The sequence below is a fragment of the Orbicella franksi genome, chromosome 3 (genome assembly GCF_964199315.1).
Source record: "Orbicella franksi chromosome 3, jaOrbFran1.1, whole genome shotgun sequence".
In the NCBI taxonomy this organism is placed as follows: Eukaryota; Metazoa; Cnidaria; class Anthozoa; order Scleractinia; family Merulinidae; genus Orbicella; species Orbicella franksi.
This window is the reverse complement of record NC_138147.1, coordinates 3,779,414-3,802,406: the sequence shown is the minus strand read 5'-3', so window position 1 is coordinate 3,802,406 and position 22,993 is coordinate 3,779,414. Positions and strand designations below refer to the sequence as shown.

The following is a 22,993-nucleotide window of genomic DNA, read 5'->3' as shown; positions in this document are numbered from 1 at the left end:
TTTCGTCGCATCCGAGAACTTCCAAATTTGGAGATACCGAAAACACGAGTATCGACGAGTCTGTCCAAATATGGTGCTACGATTTGTGGCGGGAAAGTAGAACTTGTTTTGCGGGACGAGCTGCGTGCAGGTTTTGATCGGTCGTTCTTTCTTGTTTTATTACTACAAAACTGACAGTTTATCAAAACGTAGGGTTAAATTGCCTTCTTTATAGCGTTCAAACATGAGGTTGGATACTCCAGAAATCGCTTGGCATGGAAAAGAGCCAATCTTGAGCGTTGATTTTAGCAAAGTAGGATCAACATGGCGACTTGCTTCCGCTGGAGCAGATAACGATGTCAAGGTAGGATCGATCGAAAAACGTCCAAAACTTGTTTCACAAAATTAATGGTGCATTTTCCTTTGTGTTTTGTCGTGACTGTTCTATACGAAGCGTTTTATTTTAGATCTTTTTCTTATTCCCACACAGATCTGGTCGATAATTTCCAGTGAAGATCAGCATACAAAAATCGAATTTTTAGCCAATTTGAGTCGCCATACAAAGGCTGTGAACGTGGTGAAATTTTCACCTAAAGGTAAGCTTACCCAAACCTTGATTTTTCTCTACTGGTTTTCTGGGAGAAAATGATGACCAGATTTTTTATTCTCGTATTAAAGCTGCTTCCATGAATTGGTTTTGATATTCGAGGAGAAATTAGCAAATGGATAATCATTCAGACGAAATTATGTTAGCCAAATAGCCAGAGGTCAGAACATCTAGCTGAAGTTGATTTTTTGAACGCACCGAATGCTCAGATTCTTCAGCCAATCAGATTTGATCAGCGAGCCATGAAATTTGGTGACTTTCAATTTAGAACCAGCTAGGGATCTTAGGGTGCAAAATGTACTGGGGTCCTGGCAAGGGAACAGGACAAAAATGAGATCCAAAGCTAATCAAGCGAATATACAAACATCATACATGCCAACTCTCCCGGATTATCCAGGAGTCTCCTGGATACGAAACGAATCTCCTGATCTCCCATACGGGTCACCAAATCTCCCGCATAAAAACTGACTTTGAACCTTTCAAAGACCTTGCTCCACTAAGGCTGAAATCGTATCCATAAATTGATACAATTTCGGGTTTTTCAACTTGTTTCACCGTTTCTTGATGCATGTTTTTGCATCGTTGACTTTCAACCACACGTCGACAGAAAATAAACAAAGGCTTTCTTCATTATATCAGCCATATAACCGAATGCCTGATTGGATCTCTGTTTAACCAATAACGAACCAGGACAAAAGTCTCCTGGTTTTCCCGCTAATTTCCCGCCCCTGCGTACCATTTCGTGAGTGATAGTAAGATTTACAATGGGGTAGGGGGGGAATGGGGTCATTTTAGGGGGGATTGGATTGATGGGGGAGGGGGGTTGATAGATTTTTTTTTGGAGGGGATAGGGGGGTGGGGGGTGGTGTCTGGCAAAAAAATCTTCAGATTTTAGATCTCCAGAGGTTGGCATCTCTGAAACATACAAAGTACTTCCTTTGGTCTGGCTTGAGACTTCCATGTCTGGCTACTGATGTCTCAAATGCCAGAGGGGAACATCACAAATGGGAGCCCAAGATTATTGAGGGTGCATTCTTTTGGGGTGATCTGGATCAGGATCAGTGATCCAAGATCACTCAGATCATGGTGCATCAAAGGAACCGATGAATCCACTCTGGTCACGGATTCATTGGTTCCTTTGATGTAGCATGATCTGAGTGATCTTGGATCACTGATCCTGATCCAGATCACCCCAAAGCAATGTACCCTGAGTTAAAAAGAGTGAGTCTTGCACCAAAAGCATGATGCTTGGTATGTATTCTATCTCTAGATTTCACACAACTGACATATATAACTGCATGTTTATTTGTCATTTCAACAGAAGAAATTCTAGCTTCCGGTGGAGATGGTAAGTCTGATTTAATTTGTATGGAATGAACAATACTCTACCCCTGCCCCTTGTTCTCCCCTCAGCCGTCAATAATTCTTGGTTAACATGTGCCCCTCCAACCAGGTGTATAAATATGTAGCAACAAATTTAATGTTGAGTCAAAACCTCACAATGGACCAACATTCAATCCAGGGGGGAGAACAAGTATAGTTTATGCTTCTGCTCACTTCGTGGTGTGAAAACTGGGATATGCTCTGGCCAGTGGTATCATCGTATGGGCCACTTTGGTTTTTTATAGACTTATTTTATCCTGACTGCTCCTCCCTTACCCACTGGGCTGAAAAAAAATTGATGAATTCCAGCTTGCTTGTCCTGGGCAAGTCTTAGTTAGTTGGTAGGTGACTTGCCTGATCCCTTGCCTGTGTGGCAAGTGAGAATGAAAAAGTTACTTGCCCAGAAAGAGAATCCACTTGTCCTGGATGACCGGATGGTACTTTTTGCTATCATTAAGTACATGTTCAATATGGAAAGGAGTTATCATCCAGCCTTCCTCTCGACTTCGGTGTTCCTCAGGGTTCCTTGTTGGGGCCTCTATTATTTGTGATACACATAAACGATTTGCCTCAATGTTTACTGCACTCGTCGATTAGCATGTATGCGGATGACACTGTTATCTATTATTCTGGATCTGAGGCTAGCAACGTCAGGGAAAATTTACAAGAAGACCTCAACCGTGTTGAGCAGTGGTTGGTGAACAGTAAGCTAATACTAAACCAGAGCAAAACCAAAGGGTTACTCTTTGGAACAAGACAACTGCTGCAAACCACCTCAGACTTTGTCCTGCAGATTCAAAGCAAGGACATAGAGAGAGTGACGAAGTTCTCTTACCTTGGGACTATGCTCGATGAACAGCTTCACTGGAAAGAGCATATAGACACTACTTGTAAAAAAGTTAATAAGCGTCTAGGACTTCTAGCACGCATACGATCTTGCCTCACTCTTAAAGCAGCGAAGTGTGTCTACAATACCCTCATTGAGCCAATCTTAAGTTATACTGACACTGCTTGGGGTGAACTGTCTGTTGGCTCCAGCAAAAGTCTGCAGCGGTTGCAAAACCGTGCTGCCCGTATCATTCTCAAGCGTGACTCTTCTAGAGATACTTTTAATGTTTTAGGGTGGACTGACTTAGAAACCAACCGTAAAATCCACAAATGTGTTTTAGTTTTTAAATGTTTGCATAACTTAGTTCCTCAGTATTTAAGTAACTATTTCATTAGGAACTACAATGTACATGGTTACAACACTCGAAGGAAGGCTGACCTCCATCTACCCAAACCCAAACTTAGCCTTGGCAAACGTACTTTTAGATTTTCTGGCACAGCCCTTTTTAATTCACTACCTTGTAAAATCCAACAAGCTGTATCACTCTCCTCTTTTAAAAATCTTGTTAAAGCCCATTTTATTTATAGCATCTAATTTATGATATCTATTTTTTTCCCTAACAGTTCATGCTTGTAACTCGTTTCAATTTTTTAAACTCTTTTTATATAACTATTTCAACTACTAGACATTAGTTTTTTTTAACTCTATTTTTATAACTATTTTAAACTATTAGACATTTTATATTTTTAGAAATTGTATTTAGCAGGGCCCCTCTGGATACCAGCCACTGTGCTGAATGGGCCACCCTGCGTAAATAAAGTTTTACCTACCTACCTACATGTAAGTCCTCACAGGTCATGCGTTGTAATACAGGTATTTGATAATTAGCAATATTTATTTTTGATTTCTCGTTATTTTTATGTCTCGTTTTACTATTAGACTCTATGATTATTCTATGGAAGCTCAATAATTCCCCTGATCAGAATACTAATGACATATTTATGGAAACGGACGACGTACAAAACAAGGAATCTTGGACCTTTCACAAAGCTCTGAGGTAAAATAAGTTTGTCTAGACTCTTGGTGTTTTCCTGATAATAGTTTACAAGTAATTATGGAAACACTTTTGCTTTCCGATAATAATGATCAAAACTCTTATAAACATTTTCCATTCTACTTGAGAATTGAGAATTTACTTGTGTATTTCCTGATGATAATTTGAGGACTTTGAGCTTTAAAAGTATAGCTTAATATCAGGTGTCATGTGACCTCTAAAATTCCCAAACAGGATTTTTACCATCAAACAAAACCACACAAATTTTAAATCAATTTGCACCCAGGGGTGTCAGCTGAATGTTGTCTTCCTTTCAAAATACAGACAATTTAATGCATGTTTGTCTCTTTTTTGTAGAGGCCACATAGAGGATGTTTATGATCTATGCTGGTCTCCAGATGGCAGCAACCTTATCTCAGGATCTGTCGACAACAGTGCCATTATTTGGGATATTTTGAAAGGTGTCTACATTTTCTACAGGATTCTCATTGCTAATCTACTAAAAGACGGCAGACTTACAGTCATCCTTAATTTCTGTTAGGTCAAAAGCTCATCATTCTAAAGGATCACAAACATTACGTCCAAGGTGTGTGCTGGGATCCACTCGGTCAATATGTGGTGACAAATTCCAGTGACAGGTAATTACATGTTGGAATTTTATTCCATACCCATAAAGGAAAAGCAAGGAGAATCATAATAAGCAAACTTATAGTTTTCAAAACGCTTTGTATATCAGTCAACTGAAGATGGTAGTAGGTTCTGTCGAAACATATCTTTCAAACTTAAAAGTTTTTTTTTTTCTTTAAATTCTTGCAAATAAGCAGGGGCTGTAGAAACTGTTGAAATGAAAAACTCTAATAAACCCTGCGATTATCAATAGCCCACCATTAAAAACCTTTTTAACAAATATAAGCCTTGTACTAATTATCAGAATTTAAAGGTATATAATTATGCTTTTTTATTATAATTTATTTCTTTTATATTGTTCTATTTTGCAGGAGTTGCAGGCTGTACAATCCCAATTCATATCGCTGTTGTTACAACATAACCAAGCTATTGGTCAATGCATCTCAAAAGATGGCTGAAAATGGAGAGGTAAAATATACCACCTTCACCCTTCCCCTCAATTAAAATGTGACCAGTCACCAATGTTTCAAAAAGAGATGAGATTTAAGATAGTCTGTGTCTCTGTTTTCAGCAAAAATAAAATTATTTTCTGCTGTTCAATTTCTAGCTCTTTAAGCAAGGAAAAATGTTTCATGATGAGACCATGCCATCCTTTTTCCGTCGACCAAGTTATTCACCCGATGGCTCTTTGCTTATAGTCCCAGGTGAGATGTCATTATCAAATAATAAACAATGGAAAATAACTAAATAAAATTTACTTTTGATTTCGAGGATCATGAGTACCAAAGGCATCCACGGTCGAGAATTGATGGATACCCTCAGGCGATCCTCGATCAACATCTCAATCAAGACTCAATCCACATCTCGGTTGACATTTGGTCCTGAGTTGATTAATTTTAGATCGACGCATATGAGTTGGTCAGCCAAGTGTTGATTGAGTGTCGGTCGACATGTTGATTGAGTGTCGACGAGGTGTCAATAGACCCTCAACTGTGGATGCCAGGACAGAGGACCTGCATGAAAACTAGCTAGGGCTGATGTCTCTTCCTCACTAAATATCATGCCTTAAGTACACATGATCTGAATTCATTATAACCAAGATTTCATTACTGCGATTCTTATTTTTGTCCTATTCGATTTTGATTGACAGCTGGCAGACTTGATATTGGTGATCAGGTGGTTAATACAACTTATGTTTTCACGCGTGCATCACCTAACAAGTGAGTGTCTCCACTGAATGTACAGTAAAACTGGAGTACAGTACCTTCAAGTTGACAGTTTCAACACATAGTTTATCTACTCAAGTTGTGAAGGTGAATTAATGAACATGACACGAGCGTGGGACAAAGAAAAATTCTGAGTCCCTGACAGGAATTGAACCCATGACCTCCCGAACACCGGGCAGGCACTCTCGAGCACTCCAGAGCGCCCGCCCGGTGTTCAGAAGGTCATGGGTTCGATTTCTGTTGGGGACTCAGAATTTTTCTTTGTCCCACGCTCATGTCATGTTGATTAATTCACCTTCACACTACCCAAGTTGTTATGAACATTTAGAAAGATTTTATAAACTATTAAACAGAACATGTTAATGTTATTCTAGGTAAGTTAGTAGACAACTAAGACAGATACAGACCAGGGACCAACCATTCAAGCCCAGAGGGAACTCCCATATAAAATTGAAGGGGATTGCTCATTCAAAAATTTTCTATCGAACCCCTAGAAAGTACCCCTGTCACTTTTATATAGGAGTCCCCAACCCTACCCAACCCTCGGGCATTCAAGATCATTCATAATTTAATTTCAAGAACTTCTTCGTGGATTATTTGAAACAATGAACAGGAGCCATTGATTGAGCCTCAAAGATTTTAGAACAAAGTATGAGGACTTCTTTTATAAATACTTTATTGATGCTCCCCAACAGGGCTTTTCAGGTACAACAAATTAAGAGATCCATGGAAATGCTCTTCCCTATCTATTTCAATGTTAACATTGCTAACTGTAAAATAATAAAATTATTATCCATAATATATCCATATAATAGCTCCATTTCACATTTAATGTAAACTGGAGAAGTTAGTTTATTTTAGGAATCTTGTTTGTGGTTGTAACAGCTTCTTATTCACATCAGTGATATTTGATTTTTGTTACAGGCCAGTCCTCTATCTTCCAAGTCCTCAAAAGGCCACCGTGACAGTGCGCTGTTGCCCAATCCTTTTTGAGCTAAGACAAGATAATGGTAACGTTTGCCTCTTACCTACCTCCTTTTTCACTTTTTTCTTATGTTAGAAAAGGAAAGGAACCCTCTAAATTTTTAACTCATTCTTTCAATTGAAATTGTGATCAGTGTCCAAATTGTACTTGAAATGTATAGAGCGAGTCCATGAACAATTCAAGCTCATCACATGAGTATAAAAGATCCTCTCTATGTACATAAATCTCCAAAAACAATGTTACAAGAAATTAATAGAACAGATTTAGAACTTGTTACTAGACTTGCGCATCACGATTTAAGTGAGGCAACATCATAAACACCACTTTCACGCTGTTGGTTTGTTTGTCAGGAACGCAAGACATACTAACTCGTTTTTAACAAGAGCTGCAAGACTTCTCTTTTATGATCTGTTTTTTACTGGCCTTACAAGTAATTTGACTTACTAGTAATTCACTATATATGTATTCCCCTTTAAATTATGTTAATCCATTGTAAGATGGAGGATAAATAAAGCTTATTTAAGAAATAGAAGACACGTACCGTGTTTCTATCGAGTTATAGAAATATGAGTGGAAGTTTGGGAGAACGAGAAATGCTGTGGGAACACGAGCCACAGGCGAGTGTTTCCACAGCTTTTTCAAGTTCTCCCAAACTTTCACGAGTGTTTCTATAACTTGATAGAAACACGGAGAACGTGTTTTCTATTTCTTTTAGAAAACACCGTGACAAAAAAAGGAAAACAACTGTTGACTCTGATCATCAAAATGTTAATTCTCTTTGCTCGCACCATCATTACATCAACAGCTTGTGCTAGTTCTGTGTTTCCATCGAGTTATAGAAACACGATATTTAACCAGTCAGCACGCTTATTTTCTTAGGACTGTTTTCTAATATATATTAGATAGCAGGAGTTCAATATAGCCAGTTAAACAAGACCAAAAAGGTATATCTAAGGGAAAATGGCCTGATTTTGAGATAGCAGGGTTCAACTGTGTTATAAACATATTAATCACGATGTTGACAGTGAATTACTGCTTTTATCTCACAGCCAAAAGTGAAGAAAAGTCTGCAAAGAGTCTTTTCAAGTAAGTTCCTTTTTAATGATTTACACATACATTGTTATAATTGTATTTTAGATTACTAGACTTGAATGTCCCCTTACCTGACTGACTTGTGATGTTAGCCTAAAACTGCTTTCCCATTGCAGGTTGCCGTACCGTATGGTGTTTGCTGTGGCAACATTGGACTCAATCCTGCTGTATGACACTCAACAGACAGCTCCATTTGGCTACATTGGCAGTATTCACTATGCAGCTCTTACTGATGTGGCCTGGTATGTACTTACTGGTGATAATTCTCTCTTCACACATGGCAACCCTCTAATGTTAGAGTAACCATTACCCAGGGTATGTGGCTGCAACATGTGCAAGGGTCATGTATTCTTGACTCTTAACACACTTTGCATGCCTATCATTGGTCAGGCCACTCCCTTTCTCTCTTGTTCAGTAGCATGAAGTCAGAATTTCTACTCCCTCCTGGATGAGAACCTAGTCCATCACAAAACAGCACTAAATTTCTAGTTGAAACCCATTTACACACCTGGGTGGAGAGAGGCACTGTGAGAGTAAAGCATCCTGTCTAAGAACACAGCACAATGACCCTGATCAGGGCTCAAACCCAGACTGCTCGATCCAGAGTCCAGCACCCTAACTATTAGGCCACGGCACCTCCCATTATGGTGCCAATGGTAGTATTTATGTCAGTCTGTTTATTTAAAATGCTGTACCCTTCTGCTAATAGATCTTTTTAGCTTGGCTGGTTTGTTGGACCATTTCAGACCATGTGATAACACTCTTGAAAAGTCTTGCTGTCAAATTTTCAAATAATCGGGTGTCTAGGAATGAATAAATTTTAAATGGATAAAAGAATAATATTGTCTAGAGAGAATATCTTGTGGTTTGAAATAGGAAAACAAACCACCTAGGCTAAAAAGGTCTATTGGATAGAAATTCTCCACAAAATCAACATAAACTGGGCTTTTACCTGGAATAATATTAGTAAAATAATCTACTTGCTACTTGGCTCACACTCAGTCATAATTATTATAATAGCTATTACAATTCATTGAAATGGTTGTGTCATTATCTTAAGGTCCAACGATGGAAGCATGCTTGTAGTTTCTTCTTCTGATGGCTACTGCTCCATTGTTCACTTTAAAAGAGATGAGCTTGGTGTGCCTTACAGCCTGTCGGTCAAACAAGTGTTGGAAAGAAGCAGCTCTCCATTGCCACAAAATTCTGATACTCCAGGTAATCACACTTAACCTTGTGGTATATGACAACTTTTGAAAACTATTGCCTATATTAGTCCATTCTTGTGGAAAGGATTGCAACTAAATTAAATTCTGTTTCTCATACCTAACTATTTTGTGTCAAAATCTTACCCTTTTGTTTGTGTTTGTACAGGTAAAATCGCTAAAAAGCCAACATCAACCTCATCTGCAGAAAAAGACAGCAATGAGGAAAAGGTGGACAAGCCTCAGACTATAACCAAGAAAGAACCAGTTGGTAGGATAAGCATGTTTACTGTGCCAATGAAGATCACACCAACTAAACCTGCCAGCAAAGTGACCCCCAAGAGAATCACACTGACATCAGCCCCTGTTAAGCCATCATCTATCAATCCAACTGTACCAGGATCAGGTAGCCAGGCCACTCCTGGTCACTTGCAGAACATCCAGCCAGTTACAAACGTTGCAGGATTACAGACAAGCCCAGCTGCCCCCAGACGGGTGACCTTAACACCAGTTCAAGGACAGTTAAATGCAAGCAGTTCTCCCATGGTCAATGAAAGAAGTCAGATTACACCTAGGCATGTCCCACTCATGCCAGTAGCAAAAAGCCAATTGGATGAAAGCCTTGACAAAAACAAACCCACTGCCCAGGTAACTCCTAGGCATATAGCTCTGACACCAGTGGTTAGCACATCCACAAACAACACAACAACTTCAATACAGGAACCAAACTTGGTGCCTGGACACGTACAGACTTCAAATGCAATGGACTGCAAATGTTCATCCAATGGGGATGGACACACTGTCTCATCAACATCTTCAGTTGATGCTACAAAAAGGGATACCAGCCCTCCGCAAACATCCGCTACCCCCCAAATCATACCTAGTACCACACCAAGGAGAGTGTCACTAACCACTCTAACCACTGATGTTGGTATAGACCACACAAGTGGAACAGCACAACCAAGCCAGTCAGCAGAAACATGTTCTAGGCCAGGTTACAAAGAGCATGATACCTCTGTAGACCAACAGGTTCCTCAGCAAAAAGAACCCAACGAGAGTGCTGCATCAAGTTGCACAAATACAGAGCCTTCTGTGATTCAACCGATTTTAGCGGAGAAACCCATCGGCAGTTCTCAGCCAAGAAGAGTGGCACTCACACCTGTTCCCATGGAAACCAAGGCACAATCCATAACATCTCTCATTGACAAGGAAAATAACAAAATCAATCAATTTGCAATGACCAATGACCAAGCACAACCTAAAAGAGTAACTCTAATGACTCTTGCACCTCTTGGAAGTGAAAATACACAGATCAAGCAGCAACAAAGCAGTGCTGAGAAGTGCCACATTCCCAGGAGGCCCATTCCTTTAGAACCTACAGTTATAGTACTAGATGATTAACAACTGAAAAAAAACTTGAAAACAGACTGTCTCATGCAAATAATATTAGGGATGTTATGAATTAGTCATACTGGAAACATTTTCATGAAAATGTTAACTCCTGCCATGTGGATACCTCGCTATAGCAGACATTCAATAGCTCCCACTTCTATGGTCTGTCGCTGACTCACCATTACGGGCACCAATGACTTCGATTGAATTCCTTAACAGATCTTGTTCACTACATAAAACTGAAACTTTTACAAAGAGTGTTTCGTTCACTATGAGAAATTGGTCACATGTCTGTATCTCTACATGGACAACTTTCAGAAAAAGACATTGAAAAACCTCTAAGAGTTGTTGTAAAGTCGATTATCTCACTGGCGTAAATCTTGACTAAACACATACCATCAGTGTTCAGAAGTCATGAAATCATAAAAAATTAACAAATTACTGGTGTACGGTTTATTGAGTCTAGCGATTACACCAATAGTCTTTGAAAGGTTTAACATTGTTCGGATGAAATTTTAAAAGATGAAGTAAACACAGCAAAGTTCATGCTCAAAGATCCTGGTGGGCTCCAAAATCCCACTTTGGTAGTTTGTTGTTATTCCGTGAAATTGAGTACTTTGTGGCATGAATGAGACACGTAAACGTTTCAGAGAAAATCAGGGTTGAAGAAAGCATTCCCTGTTCAACTCCTATTGACAAAGGTACGGTGGCCCAAAAAAAAAAATATTTATCCCAGTACAAAAATATTTATCCCAATACAAAAATATTTATCCCAATACAGAAATATTTATCCCAGTACAAAAGTAATTAAAAAAATTAAAGCCGCGATAAGTTGAGGCAACTCACATATGCTACAAGGAAGCTCGCAATGACCTCTGGGAAATTAGTTCCCCTGCCCCATTTGTACTGAAAAAATGCGATAAAAATTCTTCAATGAACCCCTATACCGTCCTCAAACCAAAAATACGTCAATTCGCTTGCCCTTGAAAGCAGTACTGACCAAATTGTCTGCAATGCGCTATCATGTGTTAAAGGTTAGGGTCATAACATTAAAAAAATGCGACGGAGGTCTTGTTTTAAAAATTGATCATTTATGGGAAATTAAGGAAGAGAATTGTCCAACGTGCTGAGATATAAACTTGACAAAAAGGAGGAAAAGTACACTACACGGAATGCAATGCTCAAATTGGAACCTCGTTGCTAAATTCCTCAAACCCTCACCCAAATCTAGCTCACTTTAACAACAAAAAAAACAATGAAAATATGCTCGCATGTTTGTCTTTGGACATTATCTGTTCCTCAAAGCTCACAGTTCGCTTCTTGGAACAGACAATGTCCGCGGACAAATATCCGAGCATCTTTTGGCGCCAAATAGGGACTATGGTTTATGTGTACCGACGGGGTACTCCCTTATATGGGTTATAAGGGAGACACCTATCCGAAATTTACGGGACTACTTCCCCGCCCCTCCCCCGACCCCCTCCCGGGGTTTATATATAATGTATAGTGTCACCATGAAATGTAACTAAGCTATGACGGAAATTTCGAGTATTTCGACCACTCATGCATGAGGCTGCCTGTGAAATAAGACTTATTAAGACAGCACCAAAGTTCATATTTTGGCCTTCCCTCTGTAACGACAGCGCGCTCGCGCCAAAACTTCGAAATGGCTCCTTGTTGGATGTTGGTCACATGACTGAGCAGTGTTTGCTTTGGGGGTTGCTACAGGTGATGCGAACAATAACGAGGACATAAACAACCTTCCGATTTGTCGTCGTGACCCTCTGAGAGTTAAGAAAACTCATTGGTATCACGCGGAAACCATGGAGAATGATTTGTACGAAGACGAAGTTAATCCAAATAATCCCAGCAAAGTTCGCATCTCTATAACGAGAGCATCTTTCTCGGAGGACGAAGGCGATCTCGAGTCACCTGAAAAATCCCGACCGCGAGCAGATTCTGACAGCAGTATAGACGAGCAAGAAATGGAGAAACTGATGCAAGAAGGCGATGAAAATGAAAATGAACAGTTGCACAATGGTGAAGAAAAATTGAACGGACATAGTGGCGATCCTTCGAGCAACGATGATGACAACAATTCAAGAACGGTCGAAGACGATGAAGTAACTAAAGCTTTCGAAAATGGCGTGACGATAAGCGACGCGGCTGATGAACGCAGTGAATCAGCAGGAAAAGTTGGCGATGAACAGAATGATTCCTTACAAAGTAATAACAAAGAAGACTCTTCGGAATCGTCTCCTACAAAAAGTCCGGCGATGGAGATGATCGGAGATCGCGTTCTAATAGAACGTGACGGGAAATTCGAACTTGTAGATGTCAGTGAAATCAAAGCAGAGTATTATGACATGTTGGGAATAGCGCCCGAAAACAATGGCGAAAACGCCACGAGCGAAGAAACAGGCAGTGAAACATCTGAAAATAGTGTTAAGGAAATAGCCGAGGATAAGCCCGAGAAGCGGCCAAGACCGAAAACTACATCGGTTCACGAACTGCATCGAAGAAATGAAAAGAAGAGAACTGCAAAAGGAGTTGATAGGACTCGAAGTCAAAGCGCGAAAGCTCTTCGACAGAGGAGCGACGAATATGCTCATATAAAATCTGATTATGCAATGACTGAACAGCAACTCGAAATCAGAAGAAAATGTAAAGAAGCTAAACTTAGAAGACAAAAAGAGGAGCAAGAAAGAGAAAGGGAAGAACAACAAAGAAAGAGAGAAGACGCCGACAGGGCCTTTCAAGTAAGTATTCTTTCTTTTAAACCTTATGTTGTAGGTAAAGCTTGTCATGGTATGATGATTAACGTGTTCTAGAACGTTCGAACGAGATCCTTAACGATGTTGAATATCGGCTTCAAAAGACAAAAACTTTTTAGTTGGTTCAACTCAAGGGTCATGTAGCATATAACCTTCCATTTACAGTGGTAATGTAACAGGATACCTAATGTTTTATTGACATAAAACTTCATATTAATTTGTGGTTTATGTCCATTTTTACCACTATGAAACTAAGAGTTAAAGCATGGTGGTCATAATGTTAATAGGGAGCTTAAGCAAACCACGATGACGACGGCAACGAGAACGTTGCTGAACGAAAGGTTTAATAAGCAAAACAATAGCTGTGCACATGCGTTATAAATCTTAGTACATTTCTTTGCTGTCCTCTGGAATACAACAACGTGAAATGACCAAGTTTTGAGTCGTCTACGGAACGTGGAGGACGACGGCTAATTTTTTGTATTTTTCATTTGGAATTGAACTCCATCTTTGCATAATCAGCTTAAGCACGTTTTTAGAGCCATTGGCAGACCGGACAGATCTAGACAATAGCGAACTTCGCTTGTAAAATATAAATTCATTTTTTACTAGGCGTCGTCCTCGAAGTCGTCCTCGTCGTTGCTTGAGCTCCCTAATATTAGGTATTACCCCGATATATTAGAAATTCCTGAATTATAATATACAGTATATTTATATATGTATATATATATGGACAACAGCTGGGAATTTTTGCCCCAACCATTAGTGGTGGTCCATGGTCTTTCAAAAACCATGGGTCTCGCAAAGTTGTCGTCCACTTTCAGAGGTCTCGCAGTCTCGTTTTTTAGCTTTTATGTGCATCTCACAGTTTCTTTTATTTTTCCACAAAGCTGTCTCAGAGTTTTGATTTTTTGAAAGACTAATAAGAAATTCTCTCAGTCTTGATTCATTTATTTGTTTTATAACAAGCGTCTGAACATCTTTTTTTTAATACAAAATTTGAAAAGTCAAATTGTTTTGGGTTGGCAAAGAAAAATGCTAGTCTCACCTTCTCCCAAAGTCTCACATTTACCATTTACCACCCTAACGATTGTACTAGAAACGTTCCTCTGCACAGTAACCATTAAAATCTGCCTCAGGGAGGCTGTATTAGGGGGTTCAACAATGCTTATGTGAAGGGGAGTCTTTGTTTACAACGTTTGCCCCAGTAAGCACTTCAGTCAGTGGTTGAGAAGATACAAGGATATCGGAACTCTGAAAATTGAAACTAAGAGCGTACTACATATAAACTCTCCCAAGAAATTAGAGCATGATTTGAGTGACTCAGGTTGAAAAACTCACAAATTTTACAAACAATGGATGAGCTCACCAGCGCTTTTGGCATCCAGAAATTTTTGAAAGCCAATATATCCTTTGAACAATATTACACCCAAAGAGCTAAACTTTTCACCAATCACAAAGTTTCACAAGCTCTTTAAATATCTGGGGTCAATTTGTATCCTACGTGATGCCTTCTTTATGCAAAGTCATAACTGCTAATGAAGGAAAATATAAACAATGATGTCAGCAAAGATGCTCATATAAATAATAGGTCAAACAGTTGTTTAAATATAAATAATTTTTTTCAGAAAGCTTTATCACGACATGCTATGCCATGGAATATTATTTTTAATATAAGTAAGTCTGATCCAGTAATTTTGGATTTATTATTTTGTATTTTGTAGGCATGGTTATATGCTAAGATAGAAATGGCACATCAGGCCAGGTTGAACCAACCAGACCCAAATCTAGAAAAACAGGCAAAAGAAGCAAAGGAAAGTGATGCACAGACAGCTTACAGTGAGTGGCTTGATACGAAGAGAAAACAAGACAAAGCCCTTCGACAGTTGGAGGAGAGCAGAAGAGCAGAAGAAGCATCTCAATATGCAATCAGAGATCGCCAAGTCTGTGATGAAGCTTTCAGAAGGTCAGCTTCTTAAGACGTACAGTCAAACCTCAAAATGCCAGCCCCCCCCCCACCCCCCCAAAAAAATGGTTACCTGACTCTACTGCAGGCAGTTTCTTTTCGTCCCAGCTAGCAATCAATATGGCATTTATTGAAACATCTCTGGTAATGTTGGCCAACTCTAAAAAGAAAAAATGGCCAGCCACAGAGTTCCACAACCATCTAACCAAGGGTGGCAAATGGTAAATTAGAGACAGATACATTTTCTGTGAGCCTGAGTCTTTCTTACCTTTCTTACAATTTGCCACCCTTCTGTCAGAACTCTTTGAATTCTTGGTTTTGTTGTGTTTAAAAAGTAAAAATATAGTCCAAGGCTGGTTTTTTTTTGTATTTTATTGTCCAAGGCTTATTAATGGTTTTAGAAAATTTATTAGGAGCCCAAAGGTCCCTGACCATGAAATCCTGGGTGTCAGCACTTAAGCCTGTATGAAAAAGTAAGTTTTCCCAGTCACAAAGGTTAGTCACTTGTGGCACCTGGGCACTTCTATGGAACAGCCCTGTAGTCTTGAATGTCATCACTGCCATGTGCTAACTGCAAGTGCTTAGAAGCCAGTGACTTTTATGCGTTTTTATAAATTTGCTATTTGCGAGGTGTATGGGTCACAAAGCCCTGCCTCTCTACTGTAGAGGGCGAGAACGATACATGCATGCTTGAAGAAAAGTAGTTAAAAGCTAGGAAATTGTGATAGGTGAAAGAGGGGGGCGTAAGGGGGGTCCGAAAACTGCAAAACCGCACAGATATACGCCAAAAAACCGCAAACCGCATCGGATTTTTTCCCGAATACCAAAACCGCACGTACATGGAGGCCACAATATGAAAGCTGATGTCAGAAAGACTTGTGATATATTTTGATAACATTGTACGTTAATATTAAACATACCATCATAACGCTGACGGTATATTGTACTACACTATTATACTCTGTTTACTACTAACCAAATGCCGAGTATGTGGGTCATGTACTTGAATGAGTACTGATATCTCCTGTGGCTTTGAAAAACTCTGTCACTGATCCTGTACATCTTGCATTGGGTGACTGATTACCTTGGAGGACCCTGTGCTAGTTGTGGAACGCGGAATAAATGTTACTTCTGGAATTGTGACCTTCTTGTCTCCTAAAGAGTTCACGTTCAGTGGAGAAGACGATTGTTAATTGCAAACCACAGAGTTAACTTGTAAGCTGATGTAATGAACCCTGATGCGTTGTAAAACAAAACACTTGGCTCACGCTTGCAAAACAACCGCATGCCGACCGTCTGCCGACTGTTCTAAAGAGTGTTATCACCGCACACATTTTTTTTTTCCACCGAAAACCATGACTTAAAGGTTGTGATAACCGCAAACCGCTTAGTGTTTTGAAACCGCAATACCGCGAGTTAAAACGAAAATTACCGCAAAAACGCACCAAAATAATGCAAAACCACATCACCGCAAACCCTTACGCCCCCCTCATGAAAAAACTGAGGAGCTGTCACATAAAAGGACATGCAACTAGTATAAAACTAAAGCTGATACTGATTTAATAAATCTGTCTTTATAACAGGTGGCTTAAGAAAAAGAAACATGAAGAAGAATTAAAACTTGCAGCAAAGAAGAAAAAGAAACAGAAACCTAAACTGAAGAGAAAAGAGCAGCCACCACACAACTCACATAAGATTCGGTGAGTGCAGAATCAGGGCAGCAAAATGCCCTTTCAATCTCAAAATCAAAAGGTAAATTCTCCTCACTGTTCATCACACAGTTCCTTCCATGTTAATAATGGGAATTCATCTCTGGTTACTGTTCTGCTTTATTCGCTGATCGTAGCGATGCTTGTCTACTAATGGTGCTCTGATGCTGTAGAGGAAAATGTAAAAGCATGGTTAATTGATTGGGGAATGGTTTTTATGCCCAACAAAGTTCTTTCAATTGTTGTTTTGCACTCATACACTTAGCATGAATTACGTAACTGAATTGGTTCTATTGGTGAGTTCCTAAGCCAGAATTAAACAACTATGTAATTCACGCTAATGTATGATCACAAAACAAGAGATTGTGCATGGTCATAGACCTTCCAACTCGAATCTAGCCATCTTTGTTTGCTCCTCTGATGTTTGCTGGGCTTCAAAACCATTCCCTTTTATTAACTGTGGCTAACATATAAAATGGGATAAGCTACACATGTAATTTTTTCTCATGTAATGCTTCCCTGCGGCTCCCTTTCTGTGCCAAAGCTGTTGAATTATCCTTTCCGAGGTTTTCAAAACAAAAGAAAACAGAACTAAAGAAAATTATTGTTCACTTTGGCAAAAGAAGCCCTTGTTACAGGAACTTAAATTAAGGCAGTTTCTTCAGAGTGAAGTAGCTAGCAGTGTCTACTCCCCATGCATGGGAAGTTAGTCTGTATTTGCATGGCTTGTCCTCACCTCCCCCCCCCCCCCCCCAGCACTTTGACAGGTTCTCCTGAGAGTTCACTAGTGTCCCGTTATACTCCTGGGTGAAGAGAGGGATTGTGAGAGATAGGAATCCTGCCAAAGAACACAACACAGTGATCTTGACCATTGCTAAAACCCAGACAGACTACTCGATTCTGTGTCCAATAAACTAACTGTATTGCCACATGTGGCATAACCAGTCTCTTACTTTTTGTAGCCTTCCATCTTAACTTAATTTGCACCTTACACCCATGGTTCAAGTCTGGACAAAATTATATAATTATATTTTTTCTTTCAAAATTATAATTTGCAGACTTGACCTCATGCCACTTTTTCTCTGTTTCCATTTTCACAGATACTATGAATACTATGGCTACAGAAACACTGTGGTACTGTGACAAATATTCTCTTGCTGTGGATAGGAAATAAATCAACCAAAATGATGACTCATTGCTCAAACCATCTCAAAGTCAAGAGTCCAACTGGTAGAACGTCAAGTATCACTTAAATTACACAAACGCAACATTTACAATTTTCAGGGTCAGTTAGGGGTGTGTTTAAAAGACAAAATGATGAAATGTCACTATGGTCAGCCTACCGGTAAATGGCGCTTTGGTAAGCCTAGTAGCATCCTGTTAGCCTGAATAGCGTTCAGGTTAGCCTAAATATCACTGACCTGAAGGTGGTTAACTCTCAATAATTGCATGGGTTAACCTTATCCCACATTGTTAAGTGCTATTTTGCCATTTCATGTTTTAAACACACCCTCTGTTAGACATACTAAAGGAAGAAAACTGAAGTTCTAGTAAAAACTGTGAAATATCTCTGGAAGAAAATACATGTAACTCTTGTGGTATTTGAAAGTTTTTCTAAGAAAAAGGGACACCTTAAGGCAAGTGATGGGGGAGTTTGGATAAGATTTTGTACCAAAGACAAAATTTCTCTTGAGGGGATCTAGGGGAATGCTCCTTCACAGCAACCTGTTACAAACATTTTCTCAAGGGTGGGGTTGGGGTGGAAGCCTCTTAACCCTCTCCAGTTGGGATGAAAAAAAAAAAACAATGGAAGAGTGAAGATATGTTAAAAGTCTGTATTGTATTGTTTATCAGTGTCTCATGCCAGTGGAATGCCATTCCTAGTGTGCTTTGACATAGTGATAAATTTATAGTCTTGAAGGCTACACACACAGCAGTGTTCTCCAAAACTTTTAAAAAAGCCAGGAAATATTCATATTTGTTTCTGTAGATAAGTGAAGACCATTTAGTGTTATTTTAAAGATGATTTCCAGTCTGTACTGCGCACTCTCAAGGGTTTTTTTTTGTTGTTGTTTTGCAACTACTTACATGAAGTAGATTCAAAGTTTCCTTCCAACCACCACTATGGATGCGAAGCTTTACGTTTTGTTCTTTGTGAAAACACTTGATAAGACAACTCCGTGGCTGTGAAAATCAAAGAGACTGTTGGGAAAGGAACTCAAAATGCCCCAAAATAAGGCAAGCAGTTCGTAACAAATAACATTGATTTGCATTCCATCAAGTGAGACTCACAAACATTGGGTTGCTGAGACTGTGCAGTACAGACTGGAAATCATCTTTAATAGGGAAAATTAAATTAGTAATAACTAACCATGGGGGCAGTTACTCAACAAAGTTATATATTGGGAAGGCTCTGCCCAGAGGTTCAAAAAATAAATTTTCAGAGGCAAGCTAAAGCTATGATGTGCAAGTCCAAAATTATTCTCACTGCCCCCACCCCCACAACAATTCTTCCTGGTTAGGGCCATAGCTAGTAGCAGGTAAACCAAGCTACTTGCTTCACTCATTTTTCCATTTTTGTTGTTTGTAGTCATCATAAACACCCTCATTGCCTCAGTCAAAATTTTTTCATGGACAATGCCTTGGTCATAATTTTGGGTTACAGCCCTGCTTTATATATGATTGTCTTATTTAAAATTAGTCATGATCTTCACACCCGTAACAAACTTGTTACTTTATGAGTGAATTGCATCAACAACAGGCAAGTTCACTCGTAACATTAAGGGCCAGTCAAACATGCTCAGACATAACAGGTGCTATGCAGTACAGCCCTTACTGACTGACAGACCTGAATAATTTCATCTTTTACTTTACTCCTGTAATTAGAATTTCTTCCCAAAACCCTTCACTTTCCAGTGGGAATTAAAGGTTTGAATCGACTAGTGGTAACGTCACTGCAAAATACACTAGCCTCAGACCACTGGACACTACATTCTTTGCACGGTACAAACCCTTACTCTTTTATATGCCAGTTTAGACAGAAAAAAAAAAGAGGTTTTCCTTTTATTTATCTTTCATATAGCATGGTACTCTTCCATGTACTTACTGTAGAAATACAACATCCCTTCTCTAGGTTTGTTATTTTAGTAACCCCTCATGATTCTTGGATGAATCAGTCAACCTCAAGTTGTGTCTGCGTCTTAAAAATTCTTAAATGGCAGTCTTCCCTCCCCTGTGCTATACTTCGTTGGTATAAATCTGCTAGCATTCAATCACAAATGCCGTTCTCTAATTGGTTTCGTTGTAGATACTGTAGATAGTGAGTAGCCCGGCAGTGTGCGGTTGTTAAAAAGATGGGAGCGCGGCTTCTTTGCCTTTTCGAAGTGTCTGTGAAGCGGATTTAGTTATAGTTTTTCACGACTAGTAGTTTTATACTAATTAAAAACAATTAGATTATTTGCTTTCGATTTCTTTGCGTGGTAAGAGTCTCGAGCCCCTAAATCCAATCGTTAAACACACTTAAACATGAAAAGGGTACCCCTTTTGGGCAGAACCTCCCCGTATATTCCACTTTATTATATGGAGAAGAGTGTTTTACTGGGAACTAAACCACTCGTAGATTCCATACGCCACTTCATCCGGGACCCGAGTGGCGTATTTTCCGTATGTCACCTTTGTGAGTGTCGTATCGTTCAATGACGGCACGATTCCCGCCTTTTGCTTTTGTTGAATTGGTTTCTCCATATAATAAAAAGAACATTACACGTTGGCTCGAAGATATGAATTTTATGTTCGCGTGGCAAGAACAATATGTCACTCGTTCGCTTCGCTCACTCGTTATATATGGCTCTTGCCACTCGAACATAAAATTCATATCTTCTCGCCACCGTGTAATATCCTCTATATATATAGGGAGTATTTCCCGGAGTAAATATCAAAGCAGGACGTAGAATGTGGTTGTCCACGATTAGATTGAATCTTTAAATTAAAAATATCTAGTTAGGTCTATTAATAACAATATTTTACTATATATCGTTTGTTTACAAGATGTAATTCTTGTTTAAAAAGATAGTGGATGGTTCTGGTTTAGAGAGCAAAGTGTTTTATTAAACTGACATGTTATTATTCATCCATGGACACAATAAACAAGTGATATAGTTTGTAGCAGTATTATAGTGTGGTGGGCTTGACCACTGGTTTCAATTCAAGGACATCTACTCTCCTTTAATTTCTTAGTAGATTTCCGGACGGCGCTGTTTCCTACAAAACCAAAGTAACAATATAAGCCTACACAGCAAATTCAAGCGAGGCAACGAATCAAGGAAAAGTAGAAGCAGTCGACGCAAAGCGCGGGAAAACGCATGCAACCAGTCTCAGGTTTTGCATCTGATTGGTTGCGTGGGTGGCGCGAGTTTTTTTAAAGCAAGCATATTACTTTTATTGCCTGTCGTAAAACCTAAATCAAAGTTATCACTAGATCTTGCCAATCACAAACCACACAGCAAATCCAGAGAACCAATCAAAACTAATGCGGCCTATAAAAAGCGTGGGAAACGAATCTGTCCTTTTGAGAGCTCGGAAAACTGCAGAAATACAAGTCCGACAATCGATCGCGCTTTCAAGTGCTCTGGGGTACCGTGGAAGCTAATGAGATGACAAACAAAATAGCAAATGAAAATATTTAATCAACAAAATGTATCAAAATTGTTTCAATGAAGTAAGCAAATAAGCTTACTAGTCCCGCTTACTGAACAAACCCTGTTAGTTTGGAAAAGCGGATTGAATAATGAATGTTCGGCTAAATCTGGGTGTAATAAGTACCAGATGCAATTTTGTAGAAAAACAAAATTACGTCAAATAAGATAAAAGCAATGTGACAAGATTGTTCCTAGCATGGATGCAATATGAAAAGGAAACATCCCAATAACTGAAAGTTAATTTTAAAAAAATGACGTTTATGGGAAGTGGCCAAAAATTCTCCCAGAGATTTCTTTTCTTAAGGCAATCAACCCAAACAAAAATAGAAAAAATTCTCCAATTTACTGAACGATACAGATATTTCCTTGTTAGTGTACAAACAGCAGCGAAAGAAAGACAGTACAAAGCGTACTAACAGTTTTGGCTGTTTGCCGTAATCGCATAATTTTATTATACATAGCTAACGCTCGCTCGAGCTATGATGCACTATATTTATAATATTAATGGTGATATCTTTATAGTAGACGTATGTACTATGCCGAAGAAATTTGAAAACGCATCTTTATTTCAACGGTTAGGCCTACCGTCCACACTAATCCGTCACGAAAACGGAACTTTTCGAAAACGCTCTTCAAACCCGAGGCGTTTGCGTTTTCGTGTGGAAGGGAAACATTCAAGACAGAGCTTTTCGAAAACGATAATCAGGTGATTTTCCTACCCGAGTTTTCCTCCAACAAATCCAAAATGAATGGTGATTGTTGCGTTTTCAAATCCCTCTAAAACCTTCAACTTTAATCTACTACGAGCGAGGACCCTGGCCAGAAAGAAAGTTCCTTATCGGACAGTGTTTGAGATCAGTTCTTGATAACGTCACATGACATAATCTAGGGTAAAAATGAACAACCGCCGTTAGCGCTTGGGTTTTCCCCCGTAGGAAAAATATCCGTCAGGTTTTGTTAACAAAGCACAAGGTTGCCACCAGGCTTGCTTTCTCAGAAATGTGAAAAACATATACACGGATGGGATAAATCGTGGGCATAACTAAAGAAAAATCACCTTGAAATCTAGTTTTCGAAAACAGGTAAAAATAAACTAGGGACCAAGGCCTTATTTATCGAAAGTCAGATCTGTCGATTCCTGCGAGTGATATTAAAGTGTCCTTTACGTCTAGCTCAGATAGGTCAGATAGGGATCAATACAAGATGTAAATCACTTATGTCCGTCCTTAAAAGCAATGGTTGATCTGTGGCGACGAACAATCGTTCCTTCGAAAAACCATGAGAAATGTTCACTAACACTCTGACACTCTAGACGACAAAATTCATAATTCATAAATTTGTTTTTTCTCGTAAAAGAAAAAAAAAGTAACTATCAGATAGTAATCTCGTATAGTGTATTTAAAGACGCGCTTTATTACTAGCATGTTTTTTTTGTTGTTGTTGAGATCAAACTACGAAAATAGGAGTT

The 22,993-nt window shown here is 39.1% G+C and overlaps 2 protein-coding genes across 3 annotated transcripts; both read left to right on the top strand.

Annotated features, from left to right (window-relative positions):
- Positions 1 to 92: 92 nt before the first annotated feature.
- LOC145480731 (uncharacterized) lies at positions 93 to 12,000 on the top strand. Of its 2 annotated transcripts, XM_081459047.1 has the most exons (14): positions 93 to 343; positions 470 to 575; positions 1,908 to 1,934; positions 3,738 to 3,855; positions 4,210 to 4,313; positions 4,394 to 4,490; positions 4,851 to 4,947; positions 5,087 to 5,183; positions 5,630 to 5,699; positions 6,630 to 6,715; positions 7,740 to 7,776; positions 7,899 to 8,024; positions 8,843 to 9,000; positions 9,157 to 12,000. In XM_081459047.1, exons 1-14 carry the CDS (start codon positions 224 to 226, stop codon positions 10,386 to 10,388), a joined length of 2,475 nt encoding a protein of 824 aa, XP_081315173.1. In that variant the 5' UTR covers positions 93 to 223; the 3' UTR covers positions 10,389 to 12,000. The 2 variants fall into 2 exon arrangements, with proteins under 2 accessions (XP_081315173.1, XP_081315175.1); XM_081459049.1 differs by lacking the exons at positions 93 to 343; positions 470 to 575 and adding an exon at positions 593 to 1,628 and having other exon boundaries at positions 1,745 to 1,934.
- Positions 12,001 to 12,112: 112 nt separating this feature from the next.
- On the top strand, positions 12,113 to 19,132 carry LOC145480735 (uncharacterized). The gene is made up of 4 exons (XM_081459053.1): positions 12,113 to 13,138; positions 14,878 to 15,119; positions 16,703 to 16,819; positions 17,929 to 19,132. The coding sequence occupies exons 1-4, from the start codon at positions 12,203 to 12,205 to the stop codon at positions 17,969 to 17,971; spliced, it is 1,338 nt and encodes a 445-aa protein (XP_081315179.1). The 5' UTR covers positions 12,113 to 12,202; the 3' UTR covers positions 17,972 to 19,132.
- Positions 19,133 to 22,993: the final 3,861 nt, after the last annotated feature.

Excerpts from the sequence above, each read along its gene's own strand:
- LOC145480731 (XM_081459047.1), top strand. The coding sequence starts at position 224 with ATGAGGTTGGATACTCCAGAAATCGCTTGGCATGGAAAAGAGCCAATC. Across the intron at positions 1,935-3,737 it reads TCTAGCTTCCGGTGGAGATG|ACTCTATGATTATTCTATGG; the intron begins GTAAGTCTGATT and ends TTTTACTATTAG. Across the intron at positions 8,025-8,842 it reads GCTCTTACTGATGTGGCCTG|GTCCAACGATGGAAGCATGC; the intron begins GTATGTACTTAC and ends CATTATCTTAAG.
- LOC145480735 (XM_081459053.1), top strand. The coding sequence starts at position 12,203 with ATGGAGAATGATTTGTACGAAGACGAAGTTAATCCAAATAATCCCAGC. Across the intron at positions 15,120-16,702 it reads TGTGATGAAGCTTTCAGAAG|GTGGCTTAAGAAAAAGAAAC; the intron begins GTCAGCTTCTTA and ends TCTTTATAACAG. Across the intron at positions 16,820-17,928 it reads CACAACTCACATAAGATTCG|ATACTATGAATACTATGGCT; the intron begins GTGAGTGCAGAA and ends CCATTTTCACAG.